Raw genomic sequence first — 18,528 nt, forward strand, 5'->3', positions numbered from 1 at the left:
CTTTATAGTTAGATCTCCTTAGCATCTTAATATTTAAATAAAAAAAAATTATATTGAAATATCTATAGTTATGAAAATGAAACATATAGATTCATTTACCCTAACGTCATCAGTTTTATCGATGAAAACAATAGATAAAAAGATAATTTCAGTTGATGATGACGGATGACATCAATGGTGGCGAACGATGGCATCGTTTGGGGCCACCGTTGGTTGCTGTGAATGAGGAGAGTGACGACAAGTTATTAGGGCTACTCTGTATCTATATTGACGCTGATACAATTGCCAAGTGGGTCTTTCGTTGCTCTATATTTGCATTAGCGTCGATGTAATTATCGAGCGATAAAAAGGTTGCTTAGCATTTGTGTCAGTACTGATATAAATATAGAGCGATGTCGCTCGATAATTTTGTCAATATCAACACAGATGTAGAGCAGCATTGCTCGACATCTACATCGACGACCCTTTCATCGCTCGACAATTGCATCAACATCGATAAAGGTGCAAAATGACAAAAGGGCTACTTGGCATTTGTATCGATATTGATGTATATACAAGGCAATGTCACTCTAAATCTGTATAAGCACTTATGCAAATATCGAGCAACCCTTTTACTACTCGACAAGTGCTTCAACACCGACGTAGATATAGAGCGGTCCTCATCTTTCATTGTCGTTCTCCTCATTCATAGCAGCCATCTATCTAGCGGTGCTCTCGTCTACTACCATTAATGTCATCCGTCACCACCAATTAGAATATTAAAATTATCTTTTTATTTATTATTACATGTTTTCATCGATAAATCAGCGATATTAAAGTAAATGGACATAAATGTTTTACTTTCATAACTATAAGTATTCCAATATAAATTTTTTTAAGTTTGAAAATAAAGATACTAAGGAAGTGTAACTACATAGGTAAATCTATAATTAGTTAAGTTTTAAAAAAATATTTGATTGATTTGATCATAAAAATGACTTTATTAGATGCATTTAAATACGGATAAGATAAGTAATACGTGATATAAATATATCCAAAAGAACCTTTTTCAAATATAATAATTCAAAATTATGTTACATTAGATTAATTTTATCAGGTCGGATTGGCAATCAAAATTAATCATATTAGGAACTAATGATTTTTTGTCTTATTTTATCAAATTATACACGTTTTATTCTAGAGAAATTACCTCCAATTGAGTATTATTTTTTTTGATAGTGACCTTAGAGCCTCAATTCAATCCATCCCAATCAGATCCACTTTGACGTTTATTTCTTCTACGACACGACATATTTCGTCTTGATTAGACATACAAAATTAACCTCATCGAGGTTAAGAAGAAGTACACGTTGGATCGATTAATAATTATCGATTTTTATAGATCCTTATTTCTCTTGAAAGTAAAAAAAATAGACTTTGATAGTAAAGTTTAAAGGATTTGATAGGTGACCAATGATCTAACCGATAAATCAATGTCACACACATCAATCGTCTGAGGTGGTTGACATCTCACGATCGACAATACGACTCCATGTATATGACACATGATCCACATATTCATTGGTAGAGGCCACATATTTCAAGATTGAGTCAAACCAATCAAGATATGTCTCAGATTCGATGCACCTTGATGCCACATCCTAATTCGATGTATAATCACTCTTCATATCTAACATAATATTATGGAAACCTCATAAAAGAAAATCAAAGAGCTTTTAGGTCTAATTTGAGTATCGAATGAATATTTATTGAAAATACTCCTGTCTTGATTTTACGGGTTCAATGCTTTTAGGTCCATAGTTCGCTTTGAGACTAATACATGATAAGGTATATTTTGGGTCAAAACCACAATCATAACCGATGTCATGTCACGCTACAGGGGAGCAACTCTATATGCTAAGTTAGAATCCGTACTGAGGTGCTGTTTGGCATGTTCCATCCCGGAAGTTTGGGGCTGTGCCGTCTGATGTTGTATCGCGCGTCCCAAGCTAGCGACCGCATAGTACCATATCATTCCCCGAGGATCAGTTGCCACATCGAACTCGCGTGCGACCGACCCTCGCACAATAATATAAAAACCCTTGGCCGGCATCCGACCAAGAGAGAGGCCACAAAAGAGGAGAAAAAAATAACTACTAACTTGCTCATTAGAGGGGCCAAAGTCGGGAATCACTCGACGAAGGTCATTTTTGCAGGCAAACAACCACCCCCGAGCTAGGAGCGTCTCGACCTGGGAATCACCATCCAGTGAACGAGGGCGAGCACCCAACTAGCCCGAGAATGGAGAGACGTTGCTCAATGCAGACGATGCCCGGTTCGAGAAACGCTGATCACCACCTCGTTACGAGGGCCCGACCTACCTCGGCATCCAACTCACCCGACGGAAGACTCCCGACATCGACCTGTGGACCAAGCCGTGCTGACTCACCAGCCACAATACATCTGTTCATCAACAATACCGATTGGCTACAAAATTGATTCTATTTTGGACAATAAAAAACTAGATTAACAAGATTGAATTTCATCTTTATAACTTATGAAAAAAAAATAAAAAAAATCCACCACAAGGCAATTGAAGAATAATCTTATTTTGATAGTGAGACTGACATTTATTTGATAGCAAGATTGAAGGATGAGTGCCATCCTCATGACTTTATTATCATCTACGAAAAATAAATAAAAATATATATATTCACCCAAAAGTAATTGAAAAAAAGAAAATCTTATTTCTACAACGTGACTCACATTGCCGGAGACAGGTGGGTTCCGTGTTCTTCGCTGAATTAACGCGTCAGGGACACGATCCTTCATCACGCATGTGGGCACACATGCCGCTCGCCCATTGCATCGTTCTTCATGTCATAAGGAAGGAAGGGGTCGTAGTTAAGACCGATTGTGAGATCATTAACCACGTCTAATTAAATATGGAAGCAGGAAACCTTCTTTTCTTAATCCAACATCATTACTACAGTTAATGCAGCATATTGGTGTTAGAACGTTGATTAGCCGACACGTCTAAAGTCTGAACAAGCAAAAGACTTTGGAGAGAACAAAAATGAGAGATGGGGAGGGGAGGAGGCCAAGTGAGACCTTTTGTCGCCGTGGTGATCTGAGGAGGGAACGCATCGCCACCAGAGAGCGGAGATGGGGCGACGATGGTGGCCGCCGGCGCGGAGGAGGGCCTGCCTGATACTGGCCCTGGTCTGCTGCTCCCCGGTCCTTATCCCCCTCGCCTGCCTTTCCTTCCCTCTGCTCTTCATCGCCGGGCTCTGCCTCCGGGTCGGGCGGCGGAGGCGGAAGCCGCGGGGCTGGGAGGGTTCCGGGATCTTAGGCCGCTGCGAGGACGACGAGGAGGCGGCGGAGGGGCGGCTGCTGCACCGATACCTAGAGGACCAGTTGGGCCTCGTCGGAGCCGGATTGCTCCTGGACTGCGACGGCGGCGGTGGAGATTAAGGGCGCCTAAATAACCACCCTCCCAAAAAAGCACTTCTTTTACAGAGAAAATTGGAGCGAAAAGGAACGGAGTGAAGTTTGTTTGTTTGTGTTATGTTGCAGTAAAAGGAACAGAGAAATGTAGAAAACAGTGCGAGCATGCAAGAAAATGAAAGAAACAAAAACGTCGTTGGTGGGTAAAAGACAAAAAAGTTTTTTTTTTTGAGTTTATTAAAATCATATGTAAATATTTTTTTTTTCTCTATACGCTTTGTTAATTATCTTAGAAAGGATATTCATCTTCTGAATATTGAACCAAATTGGTTCTCGAAAATACTTGCTTTTGCATATTATTTTTTCTATGATTAGAGCAATTTTGATGCAAAAAAAAAATCCCTAAATCGCCACTAAAAGAACTCTTTCGACGTTGGTTGTCTAAAATTTTGTGAGGTAGTCAACCAAACAATCTCCAACAAAACAGATTGATCAAAATGGTGAGATCAGAGTAACTCAATGCAGCGTAAAAATGCTTCTTGTTGTCAGTGGATAGAGATTCTTCCAACAATTCAAGCAGTGATACACATGAAGCAACGAGCAGTGCCTTTGGAGACTGGTGATTCCAACAGTACTGATGAAACATACAATACTTCTCCCAGTTCTGCCAGCGGTATGATCAAGCATTTGAATCCTTTATGAATCTGAGAGCAGTTGACCAACCACCATTGCCCAACTGGAGGCGTGTGCTTAATGTTCATGACTGGAAGCAAAGATTGTTAAGAATGAGTTCAGTCCCTATTTACATCAATCTCCGAGTTACCGGCGAACAGTAATCAATAGTTGAAGACAGTAGCAATCGTATCACAAGAAGCAGCATAGTCAGTTTTCAGTTTGATACTACAATGAGAATAAAAGTCAGGCAACAAACAATTGCTTCTGTCCTAACATTTTTGACGGTGTCGTTCCGAGTTCCCGGAAAACCAACATAAAAAATGTGTGAGAATATGGTCTGAGTGCACGTTCATCTTGACCATCATACTGTTCGGGTGAAGCGAACAAGCACCTCTGAAGACTCGTGATCAATGAGGAAGGTCATGCGATGCGGTATGCAACAAGAGATCTGATCTGAGCAACGAGTGTACATAAGTTGAATATATTTACTGAATCTGCTCCTAATGATATTTCTACATAAAGTGAGTCTAAGTGTAAACAATATCCAACAATTAGTATTCATCTATATACAGCTGCAATATAGCTTGTTTTCTTCAATAGTGACAGCAGACTTGGAAGCACTTGCACAAAGACATAACTTGTCCCATATCAAATGGTCAACTTGTTTTGCTTGCCTCCGGTAGTAATTGAACGATTATCATCCTGTTTTACAGTAGCCAGAATAAATATTATTGAAAACATTTAAAATGATCCATGACATGGAGTGAAAGTTTCATTCAGAATAGAGGTTCTCTAGGTAACAAAGCAGTAGATAAAGCTATGATATTAAAACACTTCAGTGCATAATTTAAAAAAAAATCGAGTTAATCTGAAACTCCATCAAGTTAACCCAAGTCAGCAGCATCTTGAGGGTCGTGCTCGACTCAGCTAGCTACAACTTGGAGTCAAAACTCAAGCTGTACTCAGTATGGCCCGACGAGTTTCTTAAAATGAGGTTGATGAATTTGGAACGAGTATTAGTGTAGCCTCATCTATTAGAAATATGGCGGTAAAAGTGTTATATTGTTATTTTCCATCATTGAGCTTTTTATTAGAAGAGAAAGCTATTTCTAACATAAATGCCCTTTGTTTCTACTTTCAATTGCCTCTATGGAATAAATGGGCCCTCTTTAAAAAGATAACATCCAGGGGTACTCTATGGACTTGCCAGGAGTAATTTGCCCTGACAAAGCAGAGACCAGTAGTAAAGAGCAAAGTTGAACACATACATATGCTGATTGATTGATGATAATCATAGAAAATTAATGTTTAAAATTTTTTAGAGTACAACGAAAGATCAATACAATCAATTTCAATCGCTTGCTATGAGAACTTGAGGTGGATTATCGAGTGCAATGCTAGTCGATTGCAAGAATTATGTAAAGGTTTTTACTAGTCAAAATTGTTCATGGGATACCTATGGTGAACTTTTTCAGATGAAAATATTAAATTACAACGTAAGAAATTGAACTTGCTATATCTATGGAATTTCCTGCAGCCACTAGCAAGCCATTTCATAATGATTCAAATTGACATCTTGACTATCATACATCAACATGTACCATATTGATAATTTGGGAAATTAACCAATTGATAATAAGCAAGAAAAAGAGAGAATAAAATATCAACAATATTTGCAATCGATCTTCAAGTGATACTCAGAGAATAAAGACAAGCAACTCAAATCTTGACTATGAAACATCATGTATATGATGCCTAGAGGTATTGACATAATTCAAATCCTCCAAAATATATAAAGAAACCATAAAAGGGGCTCAGTGTAGTGGTAGCTTACGCAATTTTGTTTGCAGCATAGAATACTTGAAGCTTTTTTGGTCCCCCTCCTCTAAATGATCTTCTTACCGAAGTAACAACTTGTTCTAAGTGGGTGCCTGCTGCTGTCAAAACGAACTGCAAAACCATTTGCTCGAATGACCATCTGAGACATAAACAAGGAATATACAAAAGAGAAAATGCTGCATTTATTTTGCATCATTTGATCACTCTTGAATTATACTGACAAAGTTTAAGGAAATCAGTTACTTGTTTGCTTGGATCAGAAAACAAACACAAAACATCTTGCTAATAATAAACCACAATTATGCATCCACAATCTTTAAACTGAAAGCAGAGTTTTAATACTAGATGTACCTCATGGTACGGCCAGGTATTATCTGTTCATTAGGGGACTAGCATGGCAATCAGACGATTTTGTTCAGTCCGTTTCGAAATGGTGTGTACTGGATGGTGCACTTGCTTCATGTGTAAAGATCGAAATATAGGAGGCAATTACATACTCTTGGTTTTCTAATTTTTAAAATTTTTTTAAAGGGTCAATCAGTCAACAACCATTTGCTGTCATAAACAACTTTTTGGCTGTAAACAGCAGTTGACAGTTGTAAACAGTTGTCAACTATCTGTTTAATTCCTCTCCCTCTCTCTGCCATGTCTCCACCTCCGCCAACTTGGCATCCACCTCCTCCACCCTCGACATCCACCTCCTCCTGTCATCACTGCCTCCATCAAAGCTGTTTCCTCCTCTTTAATTCGTCATTACTACCTCCTCCTCTCTTCATTTTTCCTCCTGCTGCTCCTCTCCTCCGCCGCCGCCTTTGTCTCCTCCTCCTTTTCCTTCTCCACATCCCCTCTTCTCTCCCGCTTCCTCTGTAGTCCAGTCCAGGCAGCACTAACCTGTATGGTTGTTGTCTGTCTATACTGTGACCATACTGATCCAACCACTGTTTGTTATTGGCACCAAACCGAGTTTTTAAACCTTGATTGCAAGAACTTTAAAACTTTAAATGGGCGAATGGAACCTATGTTATAGTAATTTAGCTCAATGATAACCAAACACATGGCTATCTTGTGAAAAGATCATAAAAACGTCAAATAAGGATAAACACCTGATATAGAAGCAGTGAATTGTAAGATATCTCACTTGTCTTGCATTTTTGTGAAATACTACCACTAATCAATAAACTAAATACTAACTGGTCAATTTACTTGATGTCCAAACTTGCGATTTAAACTTGATAAGAGAATTGTTCGTCAGTTTATACTCTACTGACATGCAAATTGTCATACAAGAAATGTCAAGTAGATAACATGGAAGGGGTCACGAAGAAGAAAGTAGCAACATATAGACAGAAAAGAATATTAGTGTTGAAATAAATACTTCTGGTCATACCAGGGGATAAAGTATAGCCATAACACCATAGCTGACAAGGGGAGAGAAAAAGAAAATTGCAAGGACACATGGACTACCTGGAATAATTATCACATCAACATGTTAGAATCCACAAAATGTGGAATATCAGAAGTGATGAGTTCAAGTAAGAAATCGATCAAGAGCTGAAATTATCAAAACAATACACAAAATCACTATTGAATTAATTTTATCTCTAGGTTCTGTTGATTAGATACATTTTTTAAATATATAACAAAGTTAAACAATAAGTCACTGTAACTATAGGTTTTATGAAAAAAAAGTACCTGTAAATTGTTAAAAATTGAATAGGCTAGAGTTAGACTGTCCCAAGAACTTCAAAATTTGTATGAATTAAAGTGTTACGATCATAGGATTCTAGAAATGTAAATGATGAAACTAAGAGTTCTAGTATTAACAATTATGATTACACAAACCTACATGCAACAAAATTCCTAGTATACAATGCTGATGTTGAACTATATGAAACTGTTGGGTTTAGTGTTTATATTTTTACATATATGCTATGGATATTGGTTATAAGCTAATTTCATTCAGCACATGCAGCTTTAAACAAATTTAATGACCTTTTTAGTTCAATTTTTCAAATTGAACTAAGTTCAAAGCCAAAAATGATGTGTAGCATCAGCACTAAAATAATTTTAAGACATACATATATTGTGAAGTGGCATGAATAAGAATTAATATTTAAGAACTAACCAAGTCGAATAATAGGGGGAGAAACGTACCAAATCCTGCAAAAAATGGCCAGTTGGATTCAAAAAAGTCAAGCCTTCTGTTCAAGCTCACTTTAGAATGGTTCCACTTGTACCTTGCATATGAAGGAAGAACAAAAAATTACCAGTCTCTAAATATTTTCATACAAATCCTTTTTAATTTATATTTCCATGCACCCTTAGCCCAAAAATGATTAGAAAAGGCTCGGTGATACTGAAATAAGACTAGAAATGAAATGTATATTCACAAAAGCAATAATGATAACTAAGTTATTCAAACATCTGACACGTACTCGAAACAGTAGTAAGCATACATCCAGGAAAGAAGCAGAAAATTTATTGCCTTTCCAAAATAAGGAATGAAACCAGTTGCAAAAACCTGCAATACATAATACAAACATGTCGCTGTAAACATGACAATAAGAACACAGAACACAATACATAAGGCAAACTAAATTACAGTGACATGAAACAATATATAGATTAGTAAATACAAAGGCATTATCAAAAGACTGAATAAACACTAAGTAGAAAAAAGCGCACCACTGCACCTCTATGAAGAAGATGGTCAGCAGAAGGATGGAATAAACCTGTTCACCAATTCCAATACAGACACTGTTCAATGATCACGAACTATTAGCACACCACAAATGTCATGTGCACTCTGGTGATGAGTTATTCAAATTCACATGGAAGCTCAGAACCTAGAGTGTTATAGAGAAATACCTATCAAAGCCACCTGGCGTGAATGAATTACTAGTGGTCTGCAAGCCTGTCAAATCATTTTCTCTAGATGATTGTGCTGTGGAAGGTCTTTTACCTGTCAGTACTTCATAAGCATGCTTGGCAATATCATTGTACCTGGTTTATCAGCAGCCATATAGAAGCCTATAATCAGGACCTACAAACTTATGTAAGAGTGCAACAGTGGTGGATCAATTCTAAGATTATATGACCCAATGCAAAATCAAGGACAATCTCCTGGAATAACTTCAATGCAATGCGTATCTTTATAAAGAACTTAAAGACTACCTTTAAATATAATTGACCACCATAGCACTTGTATTTATCCTTGACTGATATTATCCAACTCAACATCTTAATTTCAGTTACATTAATATTTTCAATATGTTTCTTTCGAACTGCCTAAGATTTGCATCAAAAGAGCAAATTTGATCTTATATTCAATTTTTAAGATTCTCTCCATTAGAGGTATTTGATAGCCATATATAATGATACGCCAGGTCTCTATTTTGACAATATTGTTTTGTTGTATAAGCAATTGTTAGAATTAACCCCCTAACTAGAGTTTCTCAAATTTGAGAAGGATAAAGTCCTCCCATAGATCTAAGCTAAAGGGAAATAAAAAAAAAAATTTCTAGAAAAAATAGCAAAGAAGACAAAAGGCAGTTTAAAGAGGCTTACAAGTGTTATTTATTAAGCCACTATTGCCTAAATCCTAATAGCAACAACCAATAGCTAATTAAGATAATATTGTGCACCAAAACATTAGTATGTTTCTCCTTTTCCATTGAGAAAGATTAGACTTTTTGTGCTTGTAGACTCTCAGGGTAAAACTGGTGACAGATATGAGGAATCATGCAGGACTGGGACAGGGCTACTCAATTACATGGTCATCATTAGTTTCATTGAAACTTAGTCAAGTGATATCACCAAATCAGGGGGATTCTTAATCTCTGTTTCTGAATGGAGGATACTCCAACATGAGAGTTGTTGACTCATCTGAACCAAAGCAGGAGGGTCAAGCAGTCCGCTTCCTTAGCTGTGTCTTATAGGTCTCCACTGTAACAGCTATATCTTCTATGATCTCACCTGTTTTTTAATAAATTCTTTATTTACCTTTTGGTTAAAAAATATGTCCAAAGGATTGAGAGATTTCAATTTTGGTAATTCTTGATCATCTACTTCAAACATTCCTTCAGTTCTTGATCATATAACTAAAGCCACACTGCAATTTTTTGTCATTGCTGCATTGATTCTCAAACCTTTATTGCAAAAAATTGACTCATTTAGATTTATCCCAAGTCCAATGTCATTAACAATTATTTAAGTGTTATTAAGTGGAATTCAGATTCCACATCAAGGGCCTATTGTCTGACCTAATTTGTTAAAATCTTGAGTTGGAATATTAAGTAATACCTCAACTGTAATAGAATTAGGGAACAATGCCAAACTATCAAACTCTTAAGTCTTGTAGATGAGGACTGGGTGTTGTATCAAGGAAAACTCAAGCCCCTAACTATTTTTTTTAAGGAATCTTGATTCTCATGTTCATGTAAACCATGATACACAGGAAGGACTTTCCAGGCAATCTCAGTTGCTTCAATAAACCAAGGATTGCCTTGTTGCAGCAGAAACACATGACTGTTTGATAGTAGGGATGTACGTATCATGAATGTGCCATGGCACAGGAATTGTTCCATCATGCCATTGTCACTTCCCCATTGTCTCTATTGGCATGCTACAAAGGTCCTGTGTTGATACCATGTCAACACCATACAATCCAACTGGCACAATCCATGGGTTTAATTATAATGAAAACCACACCAAGGTAAGAATAACTTTTATTATATACAGAATCAAGACATAATTAGAGTGAATTTCAAAAGTTGATATTTGTCCTACTAGTTTAACAGTTTAAATACAGGTGCCACTTCTTAATACCGACACCAAATAGTTATACAACCATATAATTTTGCTGCTAACAGAAATGATTAATCCAAATGATCGGTACCACATGATTATGATAAAGATGTCATCCTTTTACTGTCACTTCAAGATTTATTCTTACCAATAAACAGAGTTTGCAAAAAATGGACTAAATGAAAAGCTCCTAATACACATCCTAAAAAAAATTTACCATTATAACACTTCGCTATGTTTCTTCCAGAAAACCTTTAAGCTCAATGTGATATATGGTCACTCTGATCACATATTCAAGGTATTGTTCTTTACCATTTGATATATGGTCATAACTTCATATTTTGGACCATTTACCAGCAAATATCATACCCAGTGAATCCCAAAAGACTACTACAACAGTGATAATTAAAATTGATATAGCAAATACAAGAGTAGCAGGTTCAAGAACTTTATGATTTACATGAAATCTGAAAACCACAAGATAAGAATAAGACTTACCAGAGTGTACTCAGTACAAAGCTGAAAATGTAAAGAGGGTAGAACCAGAAAATCTGAAGAAAAATGCAACCAAGAAAAATATCAACTAAACATGAGCAGACAAAAAATTGATGTCTATGTTTGTTATTGTAATACAAACATGTAAAAAAGAAAGAAAATGCAGACAAATGCATTTATATATTGCATTGTTATAGTTTGCTTTAACAGTTTAATCAAGTTAATGATTCATCACTTTTAACTGTACAAATGAATGAACCTACAATTTGTATCATAAAGAATGTTTCTTCAACTTTTTTCCAAATACTGGTAGAAAAAATATAACGTTTATAATCTTATTGCACATGAGCGAGCAGAAACTGTTCTAAAAATGTAAAACTAGAACATCTCTGAATAAATAAAAAATAAAACCAGAAGGCCTAACTGATTCTAGAAGTTCTACAGTAAGATAACAATTACGCTAGTGACCTCAAGTTTATGACAACTCTAATGGATGTTGAACAAGAAAATATGCTCTCCTCCCTCTTATCTTCACATAATAAAACAACATTTTCAGAATTTCTTCCAAGCTCCCTTTAGAGCTAAGATCTTCAACCAAGGTGTAATAAACTTCGAAGTTTCGAGACATTCCACATGCTCATGTTGTGTGCGTAAATGTGTGCGTAAATGCATATATAAACCTTGAATAATATAGTTGTTTCATCATGGATGCCTCCAAGGTCATTCAGGCAGTATAAATTTACCCGAAACTTCTCAACACATGTAACTAAAACATTGTGCTGTGGTGAAAATGTTGGTTGATACCTGTTAAAATTTTACCAACTCAAATGAATGACATAAAGTTAATTTAACATCAACAAGTATAAAACATGAATTATAACAGAACTAAACAAAGAACTAATAAGATAGCTAATAATAAATTTTATAAAGTGCATCATGGCAAGACTTACGTAAAAAAGCTCAATGAGAATGAAGCGTAAGAAGGAATATAGTGCTAAAGCAGCTTTGTGGCAAGAAAGATGTTCTGCAGCAAACTGTTCAGTTTGATCAGGTAGAATCCACAGCAGAATTGGGATGACCACAGACTTCAGAATAAATAAACTGCAACCGAGAAACACATGATATAAGATAGTCAACATAAAGAAGTTTGACAAGGTAAGTATAACAGAAATTACTCCAACACCGACAACAGGTGCCATCAAGTCTTTTACATTAAGAACAAGATAGAATATTTTTTCGTTAGCTTTAAATCAACAATTTATATACAACAATTTTAAATAGTAGCATCTAGCCGAAACTTATTAGGGCAGCAAGTTGCAAATTCTTCATAACTGAACAGGGAAAAGTTGCAAGCAGGGACTAATTATCCCTCTGAATAAACGAATTTGTCGTACTTACAAAGATGACAATAAGGAAATGAGAGGGATTGCAGAAATAGGTTAACTTCCAACAGGAGAAAAAGAATCACCATAACCCACATAAAAAACAAGCCAACTCAACAAATTACAACGTCGAAAAGTTTAGGGTGACAACGATACCTTCCCAAGAAGATGAGCCCGTTCAGGAGGAAGCACTGACCGGTTCTGATCAACAGCGGCCTCGATCTGAACCAAGAGCACAAGTTACGATCGGGAAAGTACCCTCCGGCAACTTGAGGATCACGAATCGTAATCGAGCGAGTGAAATCAAAACGATTGAGGAGGAGGAGGAGGAATCGAAGAAAAACCTAATGCAGAGGATTACGACTCTGTGGAGGGAGCAGGCTTCCTTGAATCCCGCGAGCCAAAGGATCCCGGCTTCCTTCGCGTGCATCGCCAAGGACGACGCCATCGAGAAGAACCCGCAAGCAATCAGAGAGCGGAGAAAGATGGGGGAAATACGTAAAGTAGGCGGTAAGCCGTCCACCGGTTTTCGAGTCCGGTCCGAGTCCTAATCTTTCTTCTCGTGTAAAGATCGCAATTCCGACTGAATCACCCAGGAAATATTTTCGGGGGGGCGAGTGTCACTGATGATGCGTGGGACCCACGAGACTGACCATACGGTCTTTCAGCGGTGGACTCACCATGGAAATTTTCCACGGGTGATTCACCCGGGCTGTTGTTGGGGACGTCTCGGACGCAAGGATGATTAGGGTAGTTAACTGTTTACACGATTTTGGTGAGTACCGGTGTCCCGACCCAGCCCCTTTTATGTGGGCCACGTCAGACTACCTGGAGTTAAGTCGTTCCTCAGGTCGTTGCGAGAAGCAGCTGTCGCCAGCCGCACGTCATCACGCCCATCGTCTCGATTGCCGAGCTGAGGTTTCATAAGAAGGGGAAAGGGAAAGAACTAGAACGAGACTATCGATCGAGGAAGAAGGCGGTCGCCGAGCGGTATCAATGGCGATGATTCGTGGAATCGGATCCGGCATCAAGCTCCTGACCTCTTCGGAGGCTGCCCTTTTCAGATCAGGCGAGTCTGTTTCTTTCCTTCGCCAATTCCAATCGTTTTCGCTGTGCTGCTTTTGGGTATTCCGCTTGAAGATTCGGTTTTTTTATTGGCTTGGGCATCTGGTTGTGAAGTTTAGGATAGTTTGGTTGTCCATTTGTTGGGTCACCAGTAGAATGGGTGGTAGTGTGACGAAAGAGAGAATACTATATGTGATGCTTGTCCATGGATGGTCTAGAAGAGAAATAGGTGCTCTGTGTAGGAGAACACCGTGTATGGATGCAGAATTAGTACGAATCCTCTTTGGTTTCATTATAATGGAGTATAGGGAGAAAAAAGTTCTAATTTTACAAGAGATAGAGCTTTTGTGTCATAATCTTATGAATAATTTTTTTTGAAACCTGTGATATATGGTTGCTTTTAGTCTTCAATGTTGGTTGTTGAGTCATAAGTAAACTTCTTTTATGTCCATTTTCTTGACCAGGATCAGAATTATATTCATGTCATTTCAAAAAAATTTGACTGTGGGAGTATCTGAGTGCTGAAATCCATATGCTTGGGTGGATAAACAGAAAAACAAAAGTTCCTTTTCTAACAGTCTAGTCAAGTTTTAACAGCCAAGTGGTTGTTGTGGCAAATGCATGCATCTTCTTTTAATGGAATAGGGATGGGCATAAACATGTACAACTTAGAGATCAAGCTTGAAACTATTATAGTAAGACTCTTAATGGAACTCTTTCTTGCAAGTCCTTTGGATATTGATAATATTGGGCAGTGTTGTTTCTGCATTGTATTGATGCTAATGATTCTGTTTCCTTTGGCTAGAGATATTTTCAGTTTTGAAGCTTGTATCTTCTTGCTGTCAAGTTTATCACATTTCCTCAACTTGTTTTGTCTGACTTCGTGGTGCAATAAGGGCAATGAAATACGTATCTATGGGTTAGTCTAGCATTTAGTAGGAGGCTATGCTGATATATATGATAAGGGAGGTGATGAAGTACATTTCTCATATATTTTCATCATATGATAAAATTTTGATCTTCCATGTTTTTGTGTGTGATTCAGGTTATGTGTTAAAATTATGGATAAAGAATTGGCTGTGAAAATGTGGACGTTAATTTATATCCAATCATAAACCCTAAGCCCTAACTTTGGATATCATGCAACTTTCTATAAAAAATTCAGATTAGGAAATTCAACATGTATATATCGTTATAAGCATATATGCATGAATTTCTAGTTTGCAACAGAATTTTTCTGTATATATATAAACTGGTTGCACACATCTATATATGAAGGTAAATTTTAAAGAACTAACAGTTCTATATGCACCAACATACTATTCGTACTTTTATGCATTTATATGACAAACATGCATGTACACATGTTGTGCCCTCATTTTTATGTGTTAATGTGTTTCAAAAGAAGTGTTTGGAAAAAAAAAAAATATGCTGTATTTTATGCAATTTATAAAGTACATTCAACTATATATGTGCCACATATTTGATCAATATATGTACGCCATGATTTCAAATGCCTTAACTACTTTGATGTCCTTTTTTATGGACTGGTTCTCATTAAGAAACCTAGTGCATGATAGAAAAAAGTGTTTTAGTTGCGCAAGCAGAAAACTACAGGCAAGTGGGAATACTACAGGAAGGTCTACCTAAACCTGCAATCCATTGTTTGAGTCATTTTTCAGTAATCTGTGAACTGAAAACTACATTACCCATAACAGTTGAAATGTATGCACCATTCTGTATTCTATATTTTTGAGAATTTTTATTTAACTCTGTCAATTAAACATGTTGCAAGAACTCCATCAAACAATACATTGCCTTATCAATCATATATGCAGGGTGTGGGGTTTATCAAGTACTTATGTTGTTCTACATTTTTTTAGTTTTGTAACGATTTGGGGAATGGAATCACCTACAAAGGAGGGTGAAATGATTAGATCAAAGTTTCTGAATTTTCTGTTTGGATGCTACAAATGTGAACTTATGAACCTACCCCATAAATCTTATGGTATTTCTTTTGTCTTCTAAGAATTAATGATATAAATGATCAAGCTCTATAACATCATACCTAACTATAGTTTTAAACTGTGAATCTTATTATAGCTTAAGAATTAATAACAAATTTTGATTCATTTGCATGTTGGACTAATGAGGGCTTTCATGCAGCAGAAGTAATTAACTAGCCAATATAGTTTTGCCACAGAAATCAAAGATTTTTTTGAATTGGAATGTTGGCAAGTCAATGCATATGTTTTGTGTTACCATGGCTTTTGGCAATTTTAACTTGTTGATAACTTGTTTGAGTATTTTTATTTACATATTTTTCTTGTTAACCTATCACACAGTCTGGAAAAAATATAAAGTAACGCATTAACCATTCTTGGCTGTAAATGAGTTTCGTAGTAATCATCTTAGCCAACATAAGTGCATCCCTGATTATTTTACTTTGCTTATCCAGTAAGTGACTTGAAGGATTCACATCAGAGATTGATCTGTCTGTTCCTGGACATTGAAAGATGTGGTTTTGTCAAATACTTCAATGTTGAGTTATTCAAAGCTGATAGCATTGATCTTGCATTTAAGTTGAATTAGCTTGTTAGAGGATTAAAAGTTTTGTGCTGCTTAGTTAGTTGATTTAAAATACATGTTCTAGTGACCCGTGAGTTCCATGCCACTGGGATGAAGAGAATGGGAGGACATGGCCATGATGAGCCCTATTATCTCCATGCCAAGCACATGTACAACCTGGACCAAATGAAGCATCAGAAACTAAAGGTGGCTCTTTCAGTTTGGTCCGCCTTTGGTATTGGCATGGCTGTTCCAGTTTATGCTGTCATGTTCCAGCAGAAAAAGGCTGCTTCTGCTTGAGATATCAGATAATGTGCACTTAGAAATAAGATCTTTGTTTGATCATCTTGTCACCTGTTGTTGGTCTTTGAGCCTTGCAGTCGGCCTACCGAAACCGAAAACCGGTGGCTTGTTTCTACCTGGTGGTTTCTTGTTAACTTGTTTCTTGGTTTAAATCTTCAAACCTAAGCCAGACTTGGTTGTTTATACAGAGGTTTGATGCTTATGGTTTTATGTGCTGCAGAAGGGTTATATCCTTGCTAGTTGGTACTATGTTACAATTGTCTTTCCCACTGATGCATTTAATTCATCGGATGAGACACTTGTGCTTATTTTTCACCTGTTTTGTTGTTGATGATAAATTTCTTAAATCCTGGTGCATGAGCCACAACTTCTCCGATTTATGAAGCTCACTGGTCATTCTGATCTGTGGACTTGTTAGATGATGGATCACTTTGGCACATAGCATATTATAACTTAATTAGTCTTACATCAGAAGTTAGTTGTGATGGTTTATAGGAATACTATAAGCAAGGTATGCAATATCGTATCGTACCGGTGTTTTGAGATTGAGTCGGTACGGTACGGTATCAGCGTATCGAGCGTATATCAGGGCGTACCGAGTGGTACATCCTGGTGTACTGAATAATTTTATATATTTTCTTCATTACTGTAGCACTGTTACAGTGTAATACTGTAGCACTATAGCGGTACCGGACGGTCCGTGTATCGATATGTCGTCGGATCGGTACGTATCGCTTGTACCGGATGATACCATTCGGTACTACATACCATAACTATAAGTTCAAGTTTATAAACACTTAATCTTAGAGGGTGGAGACCTATTAATTGGGTTCAGAGAGAAAATAATATCCACCATTACATCGAACCTTGCATATACACTTTTTTTTTATTATTTTTAGTTACTATTTATATTATGAAAAATAAATAAATAAATAAAAATTTAGGTAGTTTATAGCTTCATCAAACATTCAAAAAGTATTGTGCTTCTATGAATAAGGAAACTTTCACTTAAAACAATTAGTTACATCTTCTCTCTTCTTTTTTTTTTCTTTTTTTTTTAGTTCCGACTATACTAAAATAAACACCTGACTTGGATTTAATATCTTTAATAGAACACAAATTTGATCAAAAAGAAATAGAGAGCCTTATAAATATTAAGAACAATCTTGATTTAATCATTTCTTTTTAAAATCGATTAAGTCGTCGTCAATCAATATTGATATTAGATCGAGCGTAATAGAGATTTCAATCTTGGATAGCATGAACTCGAAAAAGTCAAGCCAAGCATTGTGTTTAACAATACATTAGGACTAGTCTTAGCATGGGCATCATTTTTGTTACAATACATTCAACCATCAATAGCACTAATCCTAAACTTTAAAGAGGAGAAGCAAAAAGTCTTCTAATCATATGCCACCAAACTACATACCTTCAAATCTAGTGCCAAGAAGAAGCAATCTATCTTAATTTTCTTGGTATAACAATGTCAAATAATGTACTTGCAACACCTCCATTACTATTCAATGCCTTGATCTCTAGGATGATGGAGAAGCGAAGTTTGGAGTTTTCCCCCGTTAAAACATTGAATGAGTTTAGGTGGGAGAAGATGGAAGGAAAGTAGTTCTCCACCTACTTCCATCCACTAAACTCATCACGTTGTTTTCATTTCATTCCCACCTCAAGTCAATGGCTTTGATTCTGATCATATACCCATGTGTTCCTCATTCATTGCATGGGTTCTCCCCATCACCTAATAAATTGTCATGCACGCAACATGATATGTAGTATTTATGTTATATATATATATATATATTTATAATTACCTTTGGAGAAAGTTTGCTTTAACCTTGATCTAAAGCAATAGATTGCTTCCACCCTCAACCTCAAAGAGATCATCATCATCAGGTCATTCTCAATAGAATTTTAAATGGCCGGCGGCAGCACCCTTCCGGGAAGGGCAGAGCAGCAA

General features: G+C 36.7%; 2 protein-coding genes across 2 annotated transcripts; one reads left to right on the plus strand and one right to left on the minus strand.

Moving 5' to 3' along the window:
- Positions 1 to 4,566: 4,566 nt before the first annotated feature.
- LOC135592717 (protein EI24 homolog) lies at positions 4,567 to 13,138 on the minus strand. The gene is made up of 11 exons (XM_065082348.1): positions 12,968 to 13,138; positions 12,780 to 12,845; positions 12,192 to 12,342; positions 11,245 to 11,297; positions 8,809 to 8,943; positions 8,634 to 8,697; positions 8,376 to 8,461; positions 8,095 to 8,177; positions 7,328 to 7,404; positions 5,936 to 6,051; positions 4,567 to 4,803 (listed from the first exon to the last, which is right to left on the minus strand). Exons 1-11 carry the CDS (start codon positions 13,069 to 13,071, stop codon positions 4,758 to 4,760), a joined length of 981 nt encoding a protein of 326 aa, XP_064938420.1. The 5' UTR covers positions 13,072 to 13,138; the 3' UTR covers positions 4,567 to 4,757.
- A 346-nt stretch (positions 13,139 to 13,484) lies between these two features.
- On the plus strand, positions 13,485 to 16,769 carry LOC103997431 (uncharacterized). The gene is made up of 2 exons (XM_009418642.3): positions 13,485 to 13,692; positions 16,342 to 16,769. The coding sequence occupies exons 1-2, from the start codon at positions 13,620 to 13,622 to the stop codon at positions 16,554 to 16,556; spliced, it is 288 nt and encodes a 95-aa protein (XP_009416917.1). The 5' UTR covers positions 13,485 to 13,619; the 3' UTR covers positions 16,557 to 16,769.
- Positions 16,770 to 18,528: the final 1,759 nt, after the last annotated feature.

Source organism: Musa acuminata, chromosome BXJ1-9, assembly GCF_036884655.1.
Source record: "Musa acuminata AAA Group cultivar baxijiao chromosome BXJ1-9, Cavendish_Baxijiao_AAA, whole genome shotgun sequence".
Classification (NCBI taxonomy): domain Eukaryota; kingdom Viridiplantae; phylum Streptophyta; class Magnoliopsida; order Zingiberales; family Musaceae; genus Musa; species Musa acuminata.